The following is a 23,907-nucleotide window of genomic DNA, read 5'->3' as shown; positions in this document are numbered from 1 at the left end:
AACATAACACAATGTGGAAAAGGTAAAGGGCTCTGAATACTTTCCAAATGCACTGTATGTAGGGAATAGGACGCCATTTGGGCCCTAGTCTCTAGAAGCTCTTCGACCAATGGAAGAGGAGGACGACGTTGCGGACACAGAGACGACAAGACAAGGAGGTGACATCAACATGCACAACCCAGCAGCCACCTGGGGGAGTGACACATGCCACGCCTGAGGAGGCACTACACAGTCCAGGCCCACTCACCAACCGCGAGTTCCTGACAACGCCACGCTCCCTCGGCTATCACAGCAAGAGCATCGCACGAGAAGAGGCATAGGCAAAGGGGGCAAAGGTCAGGGCAAGACAGGAATTAGAAAAGGAAAAATAGGGGTCAAACAAGTGCAAAGAGAGAGAAATAGAGAGAGAGAGCGAAAGAGAGAGAGAGAGAGAGAGAGAGAGAGAGAGAGAGAGAGAGAGAGAGAGAGAGAGAGAGAGAGAGAAAGAGAAGCAAATTATGAAATTAGTGTTAAATTAATGCTACAAGATATTACTTAGAAAGTGCATTATTTCCAAAAACAGCTTCAAATCAGTGCTATGGATAGGTTAAGTCAAATCGTGAGACATTCTTAAGCATGTAGTGTATTGTTTGTGGACCACATACTGTATCTCCGCAGGTTTCAACACATGCAAGAAGGTGGTAAAAACAAAACCTATCAGCCCAGGTTGTGTATTACATGTGACTTCAAGTATAGGAAAGATTATAAAATATTTAATGCATCATAATGTTTTTATATACATCATCATGACTGATAAATGATGATAGTATAATGGACTGAAAATTAGGATGGGAAAAGGGACAGAAGGAAAGGAGAGGTCGGGAAGGAAGGTTGGATAGGTTGTAGCAGAAGCAGAGGTCCTTCTCCTTCCAGTCAGAGGGCAAAGGTCATAGGGACTCACCAGTGTCTCTCCAGAGAGCACTTCCAGCAGGGAGATGAGGTTGTGTCCATCTCGGAGGTCCTCGTACAGGTCAGTGATATGCCGCTGGGCCTGGGGAGGGGAGAGGTCAAGAGAGATGATTCACAGAGATACACAATGGATTCATTATGACTCAATGCACTTGAAGTTAAGGTGTTTTCTCTGTTTTCTATAAACTGATCAGCTGTGAGGAATGAATTATATTTATGTACTGTAAATACTCATGATCTAACAAGACCAGTGCTTAGAAAAGCTATGTTTGTGAAGGAACAACACTGTTCTTGACAATATAATCTGGGATTAGGGGTCAATTTTTGATAATAACAAGCCTTTTGCTATTTCTAACAATCCTTCTGGCTAAATCACCCTTGCAATCACTATTTTGACAGACTGGAGTCACCATTGTATTTGAAACTAAAGAAACCTCTAATGCAATAGTATCTCTGTCAGTATCTCTTGATTGTATTCATACTTCACTACTCACACACAGCAAAATCATCAAACCAAAAAACCAAACAACAAAGTGTTTGTCTGAGAATCTTAAGATGCATTGCTTAGATGAGTGACCTGAATGGTTTACTTCAATAATTTTGAATTACAGATTTGTAAAACTACTTGTACACAAAGTCGATCCTCTTATCCCACTTTGATATAAAACAATAGCAAAGCAATTTATAAAAAGGGTCACACAATGAGTGATATATGACTGTCCCATGCCTCCTGCAGTAGCAATTACAGTGACTTTGTTCAACGTCAAACGTTTCAATGTCTCTTGAGAGTTAATTTGATAATAGGATATATTTCATATGGCTCCAAATTAAATAGCCTAAGCAATTTACAGATTGGTTTGATGGGACATGCTCTGATCGGACACTTTTCTCTGCAGAGAGGCTGAAGCAGCGATTACCTTAGAACATTAAGAGAGGATGGAAAGAGTGTCACGTTCGTTCATGAACGGGTCAGACCAAGGCGCAGCGTGATATGCATACATGTTTATTAGACTTATAAACACAACGACAAAACAAGAAAAGAAACGTGAAGTCCAAGGTACACAAACAACATACCTAACACGGAACAAGATCCCACAACCCACTAGTGCCAATAGGCTGCCCAAGTATTGTCCCCAATCAGAGACAACGAGCGACAGCTGCCTCTGATTGGGAACCACACCGGCCAACATAGATCTAGACAAACTAGAATATACAACATAGACAATCACAACATAGAAAATCACACCCTGACTCAACAAATAAGAGTCCCCAGTGTCAGGGCGTGACAGTACCCCCCCCAAAGGTGCGGACTCCGACCGCACAACCTTTACTTAACAGGGTAGGGGCCGAGTGGGCATTCCGGCTCTGGGCGGTTCCACCACCTATTCTCCGCCTCCCTGTTGCGCCCCTGGTCTGGTCTGGACCTCGGCGCTCTGCTTCCCCTCTCCTTCCTCCCACTATACTCCAAGCCCTGTCTGGACCCTGGTGTGGGAGACCCCGAACCTGGAAAGGGGCTGACGTCTGGGTCTGGACTGGAGCCGCTGACCGGAGCTGGACCGGGCACCGGTGGAGCGGACTGCTCTGGCTCCGGACTGGAGCAGCTTACCGGAGCTGGATCAGGCACTGGTGGAGCGGACTGCTCTGGCTCCGGACTGGAGCTGCTGACTGGTGCCGGACCAGGCACCGGTGGAACGGGCATGGGCCGTGCCGGACTGGACACACTCACCACTGGTCTGGTGCGAGGAGCAGGCACGGGCCGAACCGGACTAGGAACATGCACCACTGGCTTGGTGCGAGGAGCAGGAACAGGCCAGGCCGGACTGGCGACACGCACCACTGGCTTGCTGCGAGGGACAGGAACAGGCCGGACCGGGCTGGCGACGCGCACCACTGGCTTGGTGCGAGGGGCAGGAACAGGCCGGGCCGGGCTGGCGACTCGCACCACTGGCTTGGTGCGAGGGGCAGGAACGGGCCGGGATGGCGACGCGCACCACTGGCTTGGTGCGAGGGACAGGAACAGGCCGGACCGGGCTGGCAACGCGCACCACTGGCTTGGTGCGAGGGGCAGGAACAGGCCGGGCCGGGCTGGCGACGCGCACCACTGGCTTGGTGCAAGGAGCAGGAACGGGCCGGACCGGACTGCGAAGGCGGACTGGAGGTCTGGAGCGGAGAGCTGGCACAACCCGTCCTGGCTGGCTACCCACATTCGCACTACACGTGCGGGGCGGTGGCACAGGACACACTGGGCTGTATACGCGTACTGGCGATACAGTACGTAAACCGGCGTAGGATATGCGGGACCGAGGAGGCGTACTGGAGACCAGGAGCATTGAGCCGGCACACCCAATCCTGGCTGGATGCCCATCTTCGCACGGCACGTGGTGCTAGCACAGGAGTACGGGGAGATGGCTCTGCTCTAACGCTAGGCTCCGCCAACCACCCTTTTAGCCCCCCCAAAAATAATGATTGGTGCTGTCTCTCGGGCTTCCTCCTCGACCGGCGTCCTCTGTGTTGCCGTTGCTCCTCTCCTGCCTGGGCATCTACCTTCGCCCATGGCCCTTTCCCCGCGAATATCTCCTCCCATGACCACAATTTGCCCATCTGTGACATGGCAATTCGCTCTTCCTGGGCACGCTGCTTGGTCCTTGTTTGGTGGGATCTTCTGTCACGTTCGTTCATGAACGGGTCAGACCAAGGCGCAGCGTGATATGCATACATGTTCATTAGACTTATAAACACAACAACAAAACAAGAAACGAAACGTGAAGTCCAAGGTACACAAACAACATACCTAACACGGAACAAGATCCCACAACCCACTAGTGCCAATAGGCTGCCTAAGTATGGTCCCCAATCAGAGACAACGAGCGACAGCTGCCTCTGATTGGGAACCACACCGGCCAACATAGATCTAGACAAACTAGAATATACAACATGGACAATCACAACATAGAAAATCACACCCTGACTCAATAAATAAGATTCCCCAGAGTCAGGGCATGACAAAGAGACTCAGACAGGACAGAGGTTAGAAATGTAGGTGCCCGGCTAGAACGCCTGAGGAGAGGAGCAGCAAAAGAAACCCATGCAGAAATGAATGCGTGTCCACTCAGCACTCTGCACAGGCCTGCTCACAGACTGTCTGCACCTACCTCTGCTCTCCAATGCTGATGGAAGGATGGAAAGACAGGATGAGGAATGGCAGAGAGGAAAGAAGAACGAGCATGATAAGTACATACACCCCTATGCCTTTTTGTGAGGGGTGAAGCAAGAGAAAGGACAGAAAAACAAAAAGGTGGGCATTTATTTGACTGACAGTTTGTAAAAAAGACTGTGAGACTGTTTGGGTAAAATAAACATCACTGTCTTGCATTGCTGAATGCTTTGTCAGATTTAAATTAATGTACTGAACAAACAGTACATCTATACTTCTCCATAGTGAAAAAGACCATAGGAGCAGTGAAATGTCCCACTGGATTTTGCTGGACCCCAGGAAGAGTAGCTGCTGCCTTGGCAGCAGCTAATGGGGATCCATAATAAATACAAATACAAAGCCCTGACCCACACATGCCCACTAGATCCACATGTGAGGGATTTCCTTTACAATGGAGTACCAACTCAAGACAAAACCTGAGTCACACACTTTTTTGGTTACTACATGATTCCATATGTGTTATTTCATAGTTTTGATGTCTTCACTATCATTCTACAATGCAGAAAATAGTAAAAATAAAGAAAAACCCTTGAATGAGTTGGTGTGTCCAAACTTTTGACTGGTACTGTAGGTCCTGGATGGCAGGAAGTTTGGCCCCAGTGATGTACTGGGCTGTACGCATTACCCTCTGTAGCGCCTTACGGTTGGATGCCGAGCAGTTACCATACCAGGCGGTGTGACAACCAGTCTGGATGCCCTCGATGGTGCAGCTGTATAACTTTTTGAGGATCTGGGGACTCATGCCAAATCTTTTCAGTCTCCTGAGGGGGAAAAGGCATTGTCGTGCCCTCTTCACGACTTTCTTGGTCATCACCTTCACCCTGGTGCTCTCTCTCTCAGTCTGGCCACTCCAGGGCTAGGTCCCAAATGGCCAGTGTTAGGGAAGCTACTCTGAAAATATACCAATTACTTCACACTGGAAGAAGTTAAGCTACACTAAAGCTACCTCTATGAAAAATATAGTTTACTTAACCCCATAGAGTTTATTGACGCACCGGTGCCTCAATCTAAGTAACATAATAAAAAAAGCCCAAACAAAATCCATCAGTTTAAGCTAGAGATATCTTTTTGCATTGGATCCATCTTAATCCACCGCATCCGCCGATGTCGCACTTCAACATCTGCGGTGAAAAGTGGCAGAGCTAGAGCGGTGTTTGTCAGACCATGAGATATCATGAAAATCGGTCTTCTCATGAAAACGTCTGTAGCGTCCGAATGTTTGACCTACAAACTAATATGACCCCAATGTGGAAAGAGGAGATGGAACACGATGGTGTTCTCCGCTTTGCTCTACGACCCCCACAAGTGTCACGTGACTTGTCTGAAGGTAACCGGTACCGGTTTTAAAAAATGAATGGAAGTATGAAGGTAGATTTGTGCCTACCCAAAAAAGGGGTTAAATATGTGTACAAAAAATACTATATATTTCCTGAGCTTTCTTATATCTCATAAATGTAGGACAAACACTTAAAAACCTTGTTTCTTATGATTTATTTTTTGACTGTCTTTTTTTTTGCCATTTATGAATGTGTTATTTAGTGTGTTTCTCTGGGCTTCAGTATTAAATGTCAAATTCAATATTTTATCAAATATATATTCTTTTTTTTTCTTCCTATAATTCTAAATCAAATAGCTAAATGATCCATAGTATGACCATCTTTAAACAATTCCATATGTCAGCTTTTTCTTCTTTTTGCTAAAAAAGTTGTGTGTAGTTCCAGTAGTTAGCTAGGAATGGAGCGATTTCAGTGCCAACAGAAATTGTATTTGAATTCCACAATTTTAAATTTCTATTAGGATATTGAATTTGAATATAATATTTTTGAATTTGTAATGCACACATTTAATCATTGAATTCATAAACTTAACTTGTATTTCATGATTTGAAACTGAATTGAGTGAATTTTGCATTCAATTTTCTAATTGAATTGAATTGAATATTCAAGTTCAATATTTATATATTCAGTTTCAATATGGTAGATATTGCATACATTGTCTGTGTATCAAGTTTACAAACTATAATTTCAAGTTTATCAAAGTTTCATATATTCAACTTCTCAGATGCATCCAGAATCAGTTTTCAAATTCAGTTCTCTAAATTCAGATTCAAAACCAGAGACAACATCATGATACTTTGCCAGCCAGACAAAACGGTAGATGAGAACAGATAGAATCACTTTTGTCAAGAGAAGCTTATGGCGGTTTCTGAAGCCAATGTGGCATGTTTAATTTATTTTCTTCTTATGAATTTGGCTTTAGCATTTGAACCGTTTTGGCTATAAGCTATTATGACCCCATTCCTGAAAGCTAAGACGCTCTGGAATATGGTTGTGCATTCTGTTCCCCACTACGATGATCACAGGCCACGTTAGAATGGAGTGTCACAAATAGCCTTGTCATAGCCCTTCTAAGGTTAGCCATTCCACTCTCTATTTAATATTGCTCTTGTGACTGACTGGGTTCGAAGTAGATATCTGATTCCTGTCACAAGAATGTGTTAGTAGAGCTGGGAAGATTATTGACACAGACCATATTGTTCACTTATCGCAGGCATTTTGCTGATATCTTCATTACGATAAGTAGCCTATACTAGAGAAATGTTTAGTTTGAAATGAAATCAGTTTTCTAATATGGCTGATTGTTAATGGGACAATTGATGGCTACAGCCATCAAACTAGTAGTAGTAGTTTAAAGGATAATAAATAAAACAGTGGTGCACATGAATGTTATTAACTTATCGTCATATTTATTGTTATCGCATCAATTCAGGCAATTGTTGAACCAGCGCAACTGTAGATCGGAGTCCAGTGGCACCATTGTAAAGGATGTCACGCTGCCTGCTTAGCAAGTACTGCTTCACCCTGATTCAGCTCATATTGAGACTCAAACTCAGGACTTCTGCCTCGAAAACACACGTGTGTTAGACGTATTAGTCTCTGGGAAGGGTAGTCATTATAAGGTTAACATGTGTCTGACAGGTTTAAGACTGTGTTAGCCTGTTGAGCTAAAGCCTAGGCATTGGTCCTGTGACTTGGATGGGTCTCTTCAAGGAGGAGGTCAAAGGGGGGTGAAGTGTAACACAGGTGGTTCGGTAACCATGCTCGTGTGATGAGAAACTTGTCTGAGACCTGAAAAGTTGCATTGTCTGGCAGACCGGTATACAGGACACCTGGGTTAGAACCAATGTTCCCTCTAAACTGCAAGCGCATTAGCCCAAGACTGCCAAGCAGCTCCCCGGGACTACTGCATCGAGCGCAGAATAAATATCAGCCCACAGAGAAAAACATGAGATTGAACTTCACTCAACTTCTAGAGTTTTTCCTGTTAGTTAACACTATCAACGTTTCCCTTTACTGTGGCAATTGTGATCAATTGTGATCTACCATATTGAAATTGAATATACTGTATAAATATTGCATTTTAATATTCAAATAATTTGAAATTGAATATTAAAACGTAATGCAATATTCACTCAATTCAGTTTCAAATCATGAAATACAAGTTCAATTTATGAATTAAATTATTCAATTTGTGCATTACAAATTCAAAAAGATTCAATTTCATTTCAATATCCTAATACAAAATGTATAATTATGGAATTCAAATACAATTTCTGTTGGCACTGAAATCGCTCCATAGGCTACCCCGCTACATGGGGAAAAAAAGTAATCAGCTACTGAAAACACTACCTTGATTTGAATTTAGTTCAACTACCACCAAGCTACTGCCAAATGTAGTTAAATTACTACCCAACACTGCAAATCTTACATTAGAGCCCCAGAAAGCCAGACTGTCTGTGGGCCAGGTGTCTGTGGAACATGACCATTGCCCAAAACTCCAGCCCTCCTCGCTCTCCTTTATAAAACTAAAGCGAGACCAGATGCTTGTGACTTACTCTCACACAAAGCACAGAAATAGCATGTGTGTACTGCCATTGTGCTGAGAATGAAATCAAAACTGGTATAAAAATATATGTTTTCAGCACAAGTAGTCGTAATCATATTTGGGAGACTATGTGAGTCACAATGGAACTATACGGTGCAAATCCATATTTGCCAGTAAAAGTACAGTGGTTTTCCAAGTCCTTTTTATGCAAACCAAGCTTCCGTTGAGTAATATCAGATGATTCATACTACTAAGGCAACACCACAGGCCTGTGTTTTCCTTTTCTTACCATTGACACTTGAACTTCAACAACAGGCAGTACCACAGAGAAATGGCTGCAGCAATTAGGCCATTGGCATCGTTATATCATTATGGTACTGTCTGTTCTGGGTTGAGTGAACCAAGATGACCCAAGAAACATGCTGTAATTGCAGTAATGAAATAAAAAACCTATTTACTGCTCACATGATCAATTGAAGCCTTTTTAAAAGCTTTTGGTCAACAGTTTGCCAAGAGGCAGAGAGCATGCATCATCAAGAATCTTTGCACCACATGCCCTCAAGTGGCACCCTATTTCCTACATAGTGCACTACTTTTAACCAGGGCCCTATTCCACTATATAGGGAATAGGGTGCCGTTTGGGATGCACCCACTATCTTTACCATGTAATGAATAAACCTTCTCTAATGTTTTATCAGTATAACCAATTCCAGTTGACCATCTAATGTATCTATCCAGATCAGACCCATAGAGCACAGATAATGGCTTAATTCTGAGTTGTTTCCTCAATGAGACTCTAAACTGGTACATTGTCCTGTGAATCACATAGATATGTACAGTATGTGTACTGCAATGTTATAACTTCCTTGCAGCTGCTTTTCTGTAAAACTAGGTGAATTGTGGACCCCTATAAAATACACGGATGAGATGATCACATTGAGTGGTTCAGAGGAGCTGAGGGATGAGCTCAAGGTATATGCCCTCATCTTACCTTCATCAAGTGTTTGTTGACCCATTTTGTGAAGGTCTTTTTCTGTACCCGGTCCCGTTCATCTATGGGATAGAGAGAAAGTGATGGTCAATATCAACAGCATGCAGACACTCAACTTCAACTAAGAGACCAAGAGTTATATAGATATAGAATTCTGGGGTGTTTGAGGTAATGTCTATGGGGATCACAAACGTGTGAATAGTTCATACAGTCCATAAAACATTTGTCCCAAGTGCTGGATCAGAGAGGGTAATAATGTTATTTTGTTATTTTTTTAATCTGACAGTGCCTTGGCAACACACACACTGTATATACAAAAGTTTGTGGATACCCCTTCAAATTAGTGGATTTGGCTATTTCAGCCACACCTGTTGCTGACAGGTGTATAATATTTAGCACACGGCCATGCAATCTCCTTAGACAAACATTGGCAGTAGAATGGCCTTACTGAAGAGCTCAGTGACTTTCAACGTGGCACCGTCATAGGACGCCACCATTCCAACAAGTCAGTTCATCAAATTTCTGTCCAACTGTAAGTGCTGTTATTGTAAAGTGGAAACGTTTAGGAGCAACAACGGCTCAGCCGCGAAGTGGTAGGCCACACAAGCTCACAGAACGGGCCGCCGAGTGCTGAAGCGCAAGCCTAAGATCACCATGCGCAATGCTAAGCGTCGGCTGGAGTAGTGTAAAGCTTGCCGCCATTGGACTCTGGAGCAATGGAAACGTGTTATCTGGAGTGATGAATCACGCTTCATCATCTGGCAGTCCGATGGACGAATCTGGGTTTGGCGGATGCCAGGAGAACGCTACCTACCCCAATGCATAGTGCCAACTGTAAAGTTTGGTGGAGGAGGAATAATGGTCTGGGGCTGTTTTTCATGGTTCGGGCTAGGCCCCTTTCAGTGAAGGGAAATCTTAACTCTACAGCATACAATGACATTCTAGACGATTCTGTGCTTCCAACTTTGTGGCAACAGTTTGGGGAAGGCCCTTTTCTGTTTCAGCATGACAATGCCCCCGTGCACAAAGCGAGGTCCATACAGAAATGGTTTGTCGAGATCGGTGTAGAAGAACTTGACTGGCATGCACAGAGCCCTGACCTCAACCCCTTCGACACCATTGGGATTAATTGGAACACCGATTGCGAGCCAGGCCTAATCGCCCAACATCACTGCCCGATCTCACTAATGCGCTTGTGGCTGAATGGAAGCAAGTCCCCATAGCAACGTTCCAACATCTAGTGGAAAGCCTTCCCAGAAGAGTGGAGGATGTTATTTACATTTACATTTTAGTCATTTAGCAGACGCTCTTATCCAGAGCGACTTACAGTTTTAGTGAGTGCATACATTTTTCATACTGGCCCCCCGTGGGAATCGAACCCAAAACCCTGGCGTTGCAAGCACCATGCTCTACCAACTGAGCTACAGGAGGCCAACTGAGCTACAGTTATAGCAGCAAAGGGGGGACCAACTCCATTTTAATGCCTATAATTCTGAAATTATATGTTTGACGAGCAGGTTTCCACATACTTTTGGTCATGTAATGTATGAGGAGTGAGGGGGAGTACCTTACAGTGTTACCATTTGTTGCTCAACTGGGGAAGAGCAATCAGCATAAATGAACATGTTCCACCTTGTAATACTGTTCTCAGGTCTGTTTTTGATTCCACCGTGTGACTACTAAGTCTAGAGGTCTGTCAACGCATGTCTGATTATGGGGAACAGTGAAAACTGTCCTGCTATCACACTCCACATCTACCAGCAGCAGGTGTGAGTTGTGCAATGTTTTCCACACAGTCTAACAACCAGGAACCTGATCCAAGCCTGGCAAGACCAACACCAAGGCAACCCAATTCTCACTTCCCTATTCAGTCTCATTCTGTACAGTAGTTTAACGAAGCATTAAGATAACAACATATAGCCGGCTACTGTATTATCAAAGCTTGAAATATAGAGACGGTTTAAGAGAGTGAGAATTGAGTACAGTTAATCTGTATCAAAGCAAAGCCTAGCATGGGAGTTGAAGCTGTGATTAATTAATAAGCCGTCTGTGACTTGAGAAATAGAGTTTGATTTCATCCTCAGGAGAAGCTCTTAGATCAAAGCAGATCTCGTGCGACAATGAGAAAGAACAGAACAATGTCAGGGGAGTAATGGGGCAGGGCAACAGAGGAGAGGATGTGCCAAATCCCTTTACTGGTACTGCCTGTGACTCACACACGCATGGTGTCTGAAAAACTGTACCAACGCAGAAGTGGCAATGTGTGGTGCCACACACAACCTTTCCTGTCGTGCCAATGCAGCAACCTCATGGTAGGCAGCTGAGTCAAATCCCCCTCAGATATGTTTTCAACAGTAAGGATGCATCCCAAATGGCACTCTATTCCCTATAGTGCACTACTTTTGACCAGGACCCCATAGGACTGTATAGTGCACTATATAGGGAATAGGGTGCCATTTGCGACAGAGCCTAACAGTCCCCCTGCTGTGTCACTGACCATGATCTACAGAAGCAAAAGTCAAGGGGTACCTGAGACAAACACTTAACATTCAAACCCCAAAGACGTTCCAGTTCAAAACATCATAATGGGAACTTAAATCCATTTATCCTGATTGTGTTTTTTTTGGTTGTTAAGCTATACAGTCTGGAACACTTTACTCCAAGCCATGGCTATAGCCTTTCATCGGCTGAGATACTGAGACAAGGATTAGAGTTAAGGGTTAGCCTTTCATAGTCTGAGATACTGAGACAAGGATTAGAGTTAAGGGTTAGCCTTTCATCGGCTGAGATACTGAGACAATGATTAGAGTTAAGGGTTAGCCTTTCATAGTCTGAGATACTGAGACAATGATTAGAGTTAAGGGTTAGCCTTTCATAGTCTGAGATACTGAGACAAGGGTTAGAGTTAAGGGTTAGCCTTTCATCGGCTGAGATACTGAGACAAGGATTAGAGTTAAGGGTTAGCCTTTCATAGTCTGAGATACTGAGACAAGGATTAGAGTTAAGGGTTAGCCTTTCATAGTCTGAGATACTGAGACAAGGGTTAGAGTTAAGGGTTAGCCTTTCATAGTCTGAGATACTGAGACAATGATTAGAGTTAAGGGTTAGCCTTTCATAGGCTGAGATACTGAGACAAGGATTAGAGTTAAGGGTTAGCCTTTCATCGGCTGAGATACTGAGACAAGGATTAGAGTTAAGGGTTAGCCTTTCATAGTCTGAGATACTGAGACAAGGGCTAGAGTTAAGGGTTAGCCTTTCATAGTCTGAGATACTGAGATAAGGGTTAGAGTTAAGGGTTAGCCTTTCATAGTCTGAGATACTGAGACAGAGGTTGAGGTGAATTGGAATGTTTTTCTTTATTTTGACATGGAAGTCATACTGAGACTAGGGTGTCTTTTACTGATGAGCCCTGCATAAATACATCAAACACATACAATATACAAAATGACAAAACATATTAAGAAAAACAGACATATTTATCAACATAGAGGTCTCCGATCATTACTCTGAACTGACCTAAGGGGACCAGAACATCTAATTTCAGAGAGCTCTGTAAATTGTTCCACATAAAGGGCGCAAAAAAACTAAAAGCAGCTTCTCTCAAGGTATCCGGTCTCCTACAAAAACCTTCATAGTCTACTCCCACAGTAATATATATATATAGGGCTCTCAAAGACAGAAAGACTGTTTTTTACTGGTCTATTCTCTCAGCAAACATGTATTTAGTTATGGTCCACAACCTTATGTTTTAATTGGCTGTCCTAAAGTAATCTGCAAAAGCAGGGATGGGCAACTTTGATGGGGTGGGGGCCACAAAAAATCTGAACTCATCATGAGGGGACGCAGTTGCACGCGGGTCAGCATACCCACATCCATACCCCACATTGCGAGCAAAACATCTTAGTGGCCCCCCTCTTAACAGCGGAGATAAAAACATTTAACGTTTCAAAGTTAATTTCATGAAGTTATACACATTTTGCCATGGGGTGTAGTGCAAATGTTGCAGTTTTAAAGAAAGTTTGCTGCAATTCTACACATTTTGACATGGGGCTTAGAGAGGATTTTGCCATTTTATAACTAATTTCATGCAATTCTACTCATTTTGCAATGGGGTCGAGAGAAATGTTTGCAATTTTTAATATGATATCTTAGGGAGACTGACTAACAGAATTAATGGGGGCCGCCGGCTGGTTGCACCTTGTGTAGTCTACTATTCTAACTCTCAACAGTAAGTTGAGACCCCGACTGAGTCCCATCCCCCCTCCAATTTTTTTTTATCCGAGGGCCTTCAGTTGCCCATCCCTGAGCTAAAGTAAACTTGAGCCAATAAGGCTGGACAAAACCAGTGAAGCATGAAGGGGTGTGGCCCTTTGCTAGCCATAGCATGGCAGTGCTGTGACAGTAATGGACCATGTCTGGTTTGTATATTTGAATTACATGAAACAAACTAACTTGGCCAAGTTGTTCATAATTACATAGACATAAACGGTCATATCCACCGACAGTTATCGTAGGTAATCGCTTGCAAATTCAAACTAACAAGAGGAAGCTAAATATTGAGTCATACTTTATAGAGGAAATCATAACTATGGAAAATACATCAGTTACTCAATCAAATAAAAGCTAAATAAAAGTTAGACAGATGAAACCAAGCAAAGGTCTTTCTATCAGACTCTTTTTGAGAACATTGAAAACTCCAACTAGACTAGTGAAAACCATAGGACACCATGATAACTCTACCTTTCCTTCCATCGGTGGCCTTGAGCATCCCCTGGTAGTAGTATCCCTCAGTGAAGTCACTTCCCACAATGTCATTGGAGTAGGTTCTGTACACTGGCTCCATTGACATCCCACTGTCAGTTAGGTGCAGTTAACGCAGAGAAATAACAGTAACCGATGCAGTTTGTAAGGTTAGTCTGCCTAGTCTCTAAGACTTCTGCTTCTCCTTATTGCTCAAAACACTGCTTCATGAAGAGCGCAGCGAGAGCATGTAGTCAAGTGGGTGTGTTTCCGATCAAGTCTGTGATGCTATTACTGCACAAGCCTTCTCTCCCCTTTTTCCCTCTCTTGCTCTTGCAAAATGCCTGCCTGCAGGCCAGTGGTGGAAAAAGTACCCAATAAAAGTAAAGATACCTTAATAGAAAATGACCTAAGTAAAAGTGAAAGTCACCCAGTAAAATACTACTTGAGTAAAAGTGTATAAGTATTTGGTTTTAAATATACTTAAGTATCAAAAGTAAATGTAATTGCTCAAATATACTTAAGTATCAAAACCAGACGGCACAATGTTCTTGTTTTTTTATTTATGGATAGCCAGGGGCACACTCCAACACAGATATAATTTACAAATGAAGCATTTGTGTTTAGTGAATCCACCAGATCAGAGGCAGTAGGGATGACCAGGGATGTTCTCTTGATAAGTGTGTGAATTTGACCATTTTCCTGTCCTGCTAAGCATTCAAAATGTAATGAGTACTTTTGGGTGTCAGGGAAAATGTATGGAGTAAAAAGTACATTATTTTCTTTAGGAATGTAATGAAGTAAAATAAAAGTTTTCAAAAATATAAATAGTAAAGTCAAGTACAGATACTACAAAAAACTACTTAATTAGTACTTTAAAGAATGTTTTACTTAAGTACTTTACACCACTGCTGCAGGCTACAATGTCAGGGCCTGTCATTTACTGCTCTGTGTTGTGTGCACCGCAAGTGAACATCCCATCTCCTTCCAGCCAAGCCCACCCTGGCCAAACCTCAGCCTAGCCCCTTCCTGAGGGGGAGAGATGGTGGAACAGATAAGGAGGCTGACAGCTAGACAGGTTTACTAGGGAAAAATACAGAACCACAGAAGGTTTTACCTTGGAAGAAATGTTGTTATTAAAAGTGCCATAGAAATAATTGAAAAGGTTTCGTATCCATACACAATTTTCATGAGAAAAAGTGTGTCACGCCTACTCCTGCTTCCTCCCTCCGGCGCTCGACGTCGCCAGTCTACTAACCCCCGGTCCTGGCAACCCACATTGTGCACACCTGGCAAACATGATTGCCCACACCTGTTCCCATCGTTAAGCACACCTGGACTTCATCACCACCCTGATTACTCTCCCTTCATATAGCCCTCACCAACCTCAGTCATCAGGCAGTATTGGTTCTGTTTTCATTTCCAGATGCATCGCTTGTTTTGTAACGTGCCATGTTTGTTATTATTAAACTCACCATCTGCGCCTGCTTCCTGACTCCCTGTTGTTCCACGTCGGTGGAGGGTCCTGTGAGTGTCCTCTAGCCCATCAAGCGGTCCTCGTTGGCCCGGTGTTTTGGGACGTAGATGTGGACATCTAAGTCCCCACGGGGGTGAGAGATCGGCTGTTGACCTGGGTACACATCCCCTCGCCGCTGGACACCCAGGTATCACCCGCACCATCTAATCCCTCTCCGATAAATACTGGTGGCCCACCTTGGCGAAGGACGTCGCCCACTATGTCAACTCATGTTCGGTATGTACTCAATCCAAATCTCCCCGGCACGCTCCAGCAGGTAAACTACTTCCCCTTCCCATGCCTCAGCAGCCTTGGTCACATCTGTCCATAGACTTTGTAACGGATCTCCCCCTTTCTGATGGTTTTACCACTATTCTGGTTGTTGACAGATTCTCAAAATCCTGCTGTTTTATTCCTCTCTCTGGTCTATCTACCGCTCTCCAGGTTGCTGAGGCACTATTCCAGCAGGTCTTCCAGGCACTATGGCCTTCCGGAGGACATCGTTTCCGACCGTGGTCCCCAATTCACGTCAGGTCTGGAAAACATTTATGGAGAAGCTGGGGGCCACGGTCAGCTTCACATCCGGGTACCGGCCTCAGTCCAACGGGCTGGTGGAGAGGACCAAGAGCTGGGGAGGTTCCTAAGGAGTCACTGCCTGGACCGGCAGGGGGAGTGGGCCCGGTTCCTTCCCTGGACAGAATATGCTCAGAACTCACTTCGTCACTCCTCCACCGGGCTGACTCCCTTCCAATGCGTCCTGGGATATCAACCGGCCTTGGCTCCCTGGACTCTGTGCCAGACCGAGGCCCCTGCAGTTGACGAGCGGTCCGGCGCGCAGAGGAGGTGTGGATTGTTGCCTACGTGAGGCTCCAGCGCACCGTCCTCCATCAGAAGGATCAGGCGGACCGCCACCGCAGTGAGGCTCACATGTTCCATCCTGGTGATCCCGTCTGGCCTTCCACCAGGAACCTCCCGTTCTGCCTGCCCTGCCCTACTCCTGCTCCCTCCGGCGCTCGCCGTCGCCGGTCTACTAACCACTGGTCCTGGCAACCCACATTGCGCACACATGGCAACCATCATTGCACACACCTGCTGCCCATCGTTAAGCACACCTGGACTTCATCACCACCCTGATTACTCTACCTTCATATAGCCCTCACCAATCTCAGTCATCAGGCAGTATTGGTTCTGTTTTCATTTCCAGACGCTTCTCTTGTTTTGTAACTCTCCATGTTCGTTATTCTAATGTTCCCTCGTTAGATTTGAGCTCATCTCGTGCTAGCATTAGTTATTGATCTTGTTGTTGTTGATGTGCATAGGCAACCGAGGAAAAGATAGCCTACCTTTTCATGGTTGTTTGATCAACGTAAAAATGTATGCACGCATGATTGTAAGTCGCTTTGGATAAAAGCGTCTGCTAAATGGCATATTATATTATAATAGGACTGTGAAGTTCCCAAATGTAAGAGGACTCCCGTGGTATTTAAATATTTGCAGAAATCCATTCAGGTGTATTTTGTGGCTTTTGGCGAATGAGTTCTAACGATCTAAAGTCGCACTGTAGCTACTGCCTGTAAACACACAGTCCAGTTCAAAGCGAATGATGGAATGCCCATGTGGCAAATGGCTTATTTGCATATAGGCCTAATGCAGCTCTGATTGGCTATGGAGCACCGGTCTGCATAGACTCCGGTCTTGGACAAGAAAGATGTTTATTTAGGTTTTATTTGCTGCAGTGTCTATTAATTATCCAAACGCATGGCCGCTTTCCCACTCTATATTACTATAGAATTTTCACAAATGCCTTACTATACTGTACATCATTCCCAAACATTCTATTAATTTATGAAAACGTGAAAATTACCATATCTAAGTGCTCACTTTTTTTTTTTAAGTGTCATTCTTCCTGGGGGTTTATATGCTAAAATGCTGTCAGTTCCACTTTAAAGGGATACTTCGGGATGATCTACTTCCCCAGAGTCAGATGAACTCGTGGATATCAATTGGATATCAATTGGAGTGGTTATTGTTTTGATATGTTTTTCCAAAATGATTTCACATCTAGTACATTTAGAAGAGCTTTGTTTGGTGTTGCAGAGCCTGGTCTATGAAAGGATGAAGAAGAGAGAGAGACAGAGGCCAAAATAATTTGGCTTGCCAAACTAACCACACTGTTGTAAAAAAACAGGGAATCCATTGTGTCTGAACTTAATGGAGGACAACAAAACAAGACTGATATGGTGCTGTGAGTGTGTCTCACTTGGTAAAAAACATTCCATATGTCCATAAAAAAATGTGGGGGGGGGGTCAAGGTCATAGCACAAGTCCCTTCAAAGGTCTCCACAGGTGTGTTACATAGCACCCAAATACCTCTTACACCTTTAACCCTCGAGATCATACATCTTTCACTTTCAAAGCGGACATTCACATATGATCATGAAGAAGAGCAGAAAGAATACTTTGGATGCCTGCTTAGGGCTTGTTTGGGCTTGAGCAGTGGGGGATGACACTGCTCTTCTGCCAGGCCCTGTATCTCGGCAAGGCAGGTAAACTTAGAGAGCATGAAAAGGCCATATATATGATAATTCAAAGAGGAAATGTAACCTTATGCAGAACTGATAGAGAAATCTGTGCTTGGAGGCACTAAGTCAATTAACAACAACCACTGTCAATCATTGACAAATACTGTGGCTTGTGAAAGTATTCACCCCCCTTGGCATTTTTCCTATTTTGTTCCCTTACAACCTGGAATTAAAATGGATTTGTGGGGGGTTTGTATCATTTGATTTACACAACATGCCTACCACTTTGAAGATGCAAAATATTTGTTATTGTGAAACAAACAAGAAATAAGACAAAAAAACAGAAAACTTGAGCGTACATAAATATTCACCCGCCCCAAAGTCAATACTTTGTAGAGCCACCTTTTGCAGCAATTACAGCTGCAAGTCTCTTGGGGTATGTCTCTATAAGCTTGGCACATCTAGCCACTGGGATTTTTGCCCATTCTTCAAGGCAAAACTGCTCCAGCTCCTTCAAGTTGGATGGGTTCCACTGGTGTACAGCAATCTTTAAGTCATACCACAGATTCTCAATTGGATTGAGGTCTGGGCTTTGACTAAACCACTCGAGTGTTGCTTTAGCAGTATGCTTAGGGTCCTTGTCCTGCTGGAAGGTGAACCTCCGTCCAAGTCTCAAATCTCTGGAAGACTGAAACAGGTTTCCCTCAAGAATTTCCCTGTATTTAGCGCCATCCATCATTCCTTCAATTCTGACCAGTTTCCCAGTCCTTGCCGATGAAAAACATCCCCACAGCATGATGCTGCCACCACCATGCTTGAAAATATGAAGAGTGGTACTCAGTGATGTATTGTGTTGGATTTGCCCCAAACATAATAGTTTGTATTCAGGACATAAAGTATATTTCTTTGCCACATATCTTGGAAGTTTTACTTTAGTTTATTCCATGTTTTGGAATATTTTTTATTCTGTACAGGCTTCCTTCTTTTCACTCTGTCAATTAGGTCCATCCTCAGTTTTCATCACAGCCATTAAACTCTGTAACTGTTTTAAAGTCACCAATGGTCCATAGCCACGGGAAGTTATTTATTCTGAAAAATCTTAGTAAGTTATTTAGGCTTGCCATAACAAAGGGGTTGAATACTTATTGACTCAAGACATTTCAGCTTTTCATTTTTTATTAATTTGTAACAATTTCGAAAAACATAATTCCACTTTGACATTATGGTGACAAAAAAAATCTATATTTAATCAATTTTAAATGTAGGCTGTAACACAACAAAATGTGGAAAAAGTCAAGGGGTGTGTATACTTTCTAAAGGCAGTGTATGTGCCCCTGGTTTTTCCAGAGGCCCAAATTATAATCTCATGTCATATATTATGCATGTGTTGTTGCATCCAAAATTACCACACAATCCTGTGACTCAAAAAAGCCACATATGACATTGATTAGCCCACACACATATACCATGGTTGTATGCTGTATACATAAATCAGATGGGATGCATATTGCATCTCTTAATGTTTAATCATAAACAAGTGTAAAAACTGCACACTTTCAAAATGCAATCACTACCTTCTCAAATAATACTGCAAGGAACAGATCTCAAATACCTGTACATTGGTTTGGAAGAGGTACAGTATATTTGAACACTGAAGATTGGGCCAAATGTATCCCAGGCATAAGTTAGTCGTTGTCTCCCTCTTCTCTTGAAAACAAGGCACTACAGAAATATGCCACTGTTGATTAGAAATGTTCATTGACATCCTGAAGAATTTCTGGGAAGTGGAGCAGTTCTGTCAGCTAGGGCTGCCCAGTATTTCCACAGGATCCACTACATCCATCACGCCGTGTTTGGCTACAATTACAGTACTGTTATGCGTTGGTCTACTTGGATGGAAATCAAATAATCAACCTACTATTTCAGACACACTAGTGAAAGTCACATACAATAAACCACACACACACAGTAGGTCTTGATAAGAGGTTGACAGTTTTTTTTGTTGTTCTCAAAATAATATAGCACACATTCTTAACCATAGTATGCTAACACCACAATGATAACAGTACACTCTATATCACTTGTATTTTAATATTACTGCAGAGATCACTTACAAGTTACTTATAAAAGGTTATTCTGAGATGTCTCATTTTACAGTTTTGCTACCATGAACCAACAGTTCTTTACAGTCTTGTTTACTAGTGCTGGCATGGAATACGTTAATGTTATCTGCCCACACCAACGCCTGCCTCCCTGCGAGAACTCATCCTCTCCAGTCCAGCAGTGTTATATGGACGGAGTGTTGGACACTGCAGTGCTTACCTGCGCAACACATTCTGTTGTACAAATGGGACCCCACCTTTCCGCAGCTCATTTCATGGATGTAATTTGCACGTCCATAAATAATTTCCTGTTCGGAGCCGCCATACCGGGAAGACATATAAGCGGCGGGAATATCTGTAGCGTCTGCCATACCCAAACAGAGTCCCCAATGCACAAAGTTGTTCCGCTCGAACTCCTCTTTGTCGAGAGGGCACGGCACTCGAAACAAAAGTTCCCTTTCTTCTCTATCTCTAACAGACTATCAAAAAACAAGTGGCTGTCGTATCAAGTTTCAAGGAGTCCAATCTTCACGTTCTCAAGCCCAGCTCACACATTATTTTGTTCAGGGAAATTGCCTGGCGAGCGCAGTCTTCCGTAGCTGCATTCTACATGCCCCGCAGCAGCGGGACATTGCGTTCTTATTGAAATGCAATTCTAAAGGACATCCCCAATATAGCAGTCTGTCTGGACTGTTTCAGCACAACAGGTGATGTCTCGTTTTTTTGCTAGAGGGTGAAGGCCTAATGTGTACTGTGTTTCTTCCAACCATTAGGCTACATAATGCACCTTGGAATGTGTCAACAGCACTAGTCACCAAATCAAATCAAATCAAATTTTATTGGCCACACGCGCAGAATACAACAGGTGCAGACATTACAGTGAAATGCTTACTTACAACCCTTAACCAACAGTGCATTTATTTTTAACAAAAAAGTAAAAATAAAACAACAACAAAAAAAGTGTTGAGAAAGAAAGAGCAGAAGTAAAATAAAATAACAGTAGGGAGGCTATATATACAGGGGGGTACTGGTGCAGAGTCAATGTGCGGGGGCACCGGCTAGTTGAGGTAGTTGAAGTAATATGTACATGTGGGCAGAGTTAAAGTGACTATGCATAAATAATTAACAGAGTAGCAGCAGCGTAAAAGGATGGGGTGGGGGGGGCAGTGCAAATAGTCCGGGTAGCCATGATTAGCTGTTCAGGAGTCTTATGGCTTGGGAGTAGAAGCTGTTGAGAAGTATTTTGGACCTAGACTTGGCACTCCGGTACCGCTTGCCGTGCGGTAGCAGAGAGAACAGTCTATGACTAGGGTGGCTGGAGTCTTTGACAATTTTGAGGGCTTTCCTCTGACACCGCCTGGTATAGAGGTCCTGGATGGCAGGAAGCTTGGCCCCAGTGATGTACTGGGCCGTACGCACTACCCTCTGTAGTGCCTTGCGGTCGGAGGCCAAGCAGTTGCCATACCAGGCGGTGATGCAACCAGTCAGGATGCTCTCGATGGTGCAGCTGTAGAATTTTTTGAGGATCTGAGGACCCATGCCAAATCTTTTCAGTCTCCTGAGGGGGAATAGGCTTTGTCGTGCCCTCTTCATGACTGTCTTGGTGTGTTTGGACCATGATAGTTCGTTGGTGATGTGGACACCAAGGAACTTGAAGCTCTCAACCTGTTCCACTACAGCCCCTTCGATGAGAATGGGGGCGTGCTCAGTCCTCTTTATTTTCCTGTAGTCCACAATCATCTCCTTTGTCTTGGTCACGTTGAGGGAGAGGTTGTTGTCCTGGCACCACACGGCCAGGTCTCTGACCTCCTCCCTATAGGCTGTCTCATCGTTGTCGGTGATCAGGCCTACCACTGTTGTGTCGTCGGCAAACTTAATGATGGTGTTGGAGTCGTGCCTGGCCATGCAGTCATGGGTGAACAGGGAGTACAGGAGGGGACTGAGCACGCACCCCTGAGGTTCACCCGTGTTGAGGATCAGTGTGGCAGATGTGTTGTTACCTACCCTTACCACTTGGGGGCGGCCTGTCAGGAAGTCCAGGATCCAGTTGCAGAGGGAGGTGTTTAGTCCCAGGATCCTTAGCTTAGTGATGAGCTTTGAGGGCACTATGGTGTTGAATGCTGAGCTGTAGTCAATGAATAGCATTCTCACGTAGGTGTTCCTCTTGTCCAGGTGGGAAAGGGCAGTGTGGATTGCAATAGAGATTGCATCATCTGTGGATCTGTTGGTGCGGTATGCAAATTGGAGTGAGTCTAGGGTTTCTGGGATAATGCTGTTGATGTGAGCCATGAACAGCCTTTCGAAGCACTTCATGGCTACAGACGTCAGTGCTACGGGTCGGTAGTCATTTAGGCAGGTTATCTTAGAGTCCTTGGGCACGGGGACTATGGTGGTCTGCTTGAAACATGTTGGTATTACAGACTCAGTCAGGGACATGTTGAAAATATCAGTGAAGACACTTGCCAGTTGGTCAGCACATGCTCGGAGTACACGTCCTGGTAATCCGTCTGGCCCTGCGGCCTTGTGAATGTTGACCTGCTTAAAAGTCTTACTCACATCAGCTACGGAGAGCGTGATCACATAGTCATCCGGAACAGCTGGTGCTCTCATGCATGCTTCAGTGTTGCTTGCCTCGAAGCAAGCATAGAAGTGGTTTAGCTCGTCTGGAAGTCTTGTGTCACTGGGCAGCTCGCGGCTGTGCTTCCCTTTGTAGTCTGTAATAGTTTTCAAGCCCTGCCACATCCGACGAGCGTCAGAGCCAGTGTAGTATGATTCAATCTTAGTCCTGTATTGACTCTTTGCCTGTTTGATGGTTCGTCGGAGGGCATAGCGGGATTTCATATAAGTGTCCGGGTTAGAGTCCCACTCCTTGAAAGCGGCAGCTCTACCCTTTAGCTCAGTGCGGATGTTTCCTGTAATCCATGGCTTCTGGTTGGGGTATGTAAGTACGGTCACTGTGGGGACGACATCATCGATGCACTTATTGATGAAGCCAGTGACTGATGTGGTGTACTCCTCAATGCTATCTGAAGAATCCCGGAACATGTTCCAGTCTGTGCTAGCAAAACAGTCCTGTAGCTTAGCATCTGTGTCATCTGACCACTTTTTTATTAACCGAGTCACTGGTGCTTCCTGCTTTAGTTTTTGCTTATAAGCGGGAATCAGGAGGATAGAGTTATGGTCAGATTTGCCAAATGGAGGGTGAGGGAGAGCTTTGTATGCGTCTCTGTGTGTGGAGTAAAGGTGGTCTAGAGTTTTTTTTCCTCTGGTTGCACATTTAACATGCTGGTAGAAATTAGGTAGAACGGATTTAAGTTTCCCTGCATTAATGTCCCCGGCCACTAGGAGCGCTGCATCTGGATGAGCGTTTTCCTGTTGATTTATGGCCTTGTACAGCTCATTCAATGCAATCTTAATGCCAGCATTGGTTTGTGGTGGTAAATAGACAGCTATGAAAAATATAGATGAAAACTCTCTTGGTAAATAGTGTGGTCTACAGCTTATCATAAGATACTCTACCTCAGGCGAGCAAAACCTCGAGACTTCCTTAGTATTTGATTTTGTGCACCAGCTGTTGTTTACAAATATACACAGACCGCCACCCCTTGTCTTACCGGAGTCAGCCGTTCTATCCTGCCGATGTAGCGTGTAGCCCGCTAGCTGTATGTTATCCATGTCGTCGTTCAGCCACGACTCGGTGAAACATAAGATATTACAGTTTCTAATGTCCCGTTGGTAGGATAACCGTAATCTTAGGTCATCCAATTTGTTATCCAATGATTGAAGATTGGCTAATAGGATTGATGGAAGAAGCAGTTTACTCGCTCGCCTTCGGATCCTTACAAGGCACCCCGACCTACGTCCACGATATCTCAGTCTCTTCCTCACGCGAATGACGGGGATTTGGGCCTTGTCGGGTGTCTGTAGGATATCCTTCACGGCCGCCTCGTTGAAGAAAAAATCTTCGTCCAATACGAGGTGAGTAATCG

The 23,907-nt window shown here is 44.1% G+C and overlaps 1 protein-coding gene across 2 annotated transcripts in view; it reads right to left on the bottom strand.

The window, feature by feature from the left end:
• The window catches only part of LOC311113768 (plectin-like), a 95,639-nt gene that overhangs the window by 56,901 nt on the left and 14,831 nt on the right, over positions 1–23,907 (bottom strand). Inside the window, exons 1-3 of one of the 2 annotated variants that reach the window (XM_084157077.1) lie at positions 13,779–14,001; positions 9,039–9,100; positions 941–1,030 (exon numbers count right to left, since the gene is read on the bottom strand). In XM_084157077.1, the coding sequence (XP_084013203.1) occupies positions 941–1,030; positions 9,039–9,100; positions 13,779–13,887 (261 nt within the window). In that variant the 5' untranslated portion in view covers positions 13,888–14,001. Of the gene's footprint in view, positions 1–940; positions 1,031–9,038; positions 9,101–13,778; positions 14,002–23,907 lie in introns of those variants that run through there. The other variant, XM_084157078.1, reaches the window with a different exon arrangement.

The sequence above is a fragment of the Coregonus lavaretus genome (genome assembly GCF_964263955.1).
Source record: "Coregonus lavaretus genome assembly, chromosome: 40".
Classification (NCBI taxonomy): Eukaryota; Metazoa; Chordata; class Actinopteri; order Salmoniformes; family Salmonidae; genus Coregonus; species Coregonus lavaretus.
This window is presented reverse-complemented; position numbering and strand designations above follow the sequence as displayed.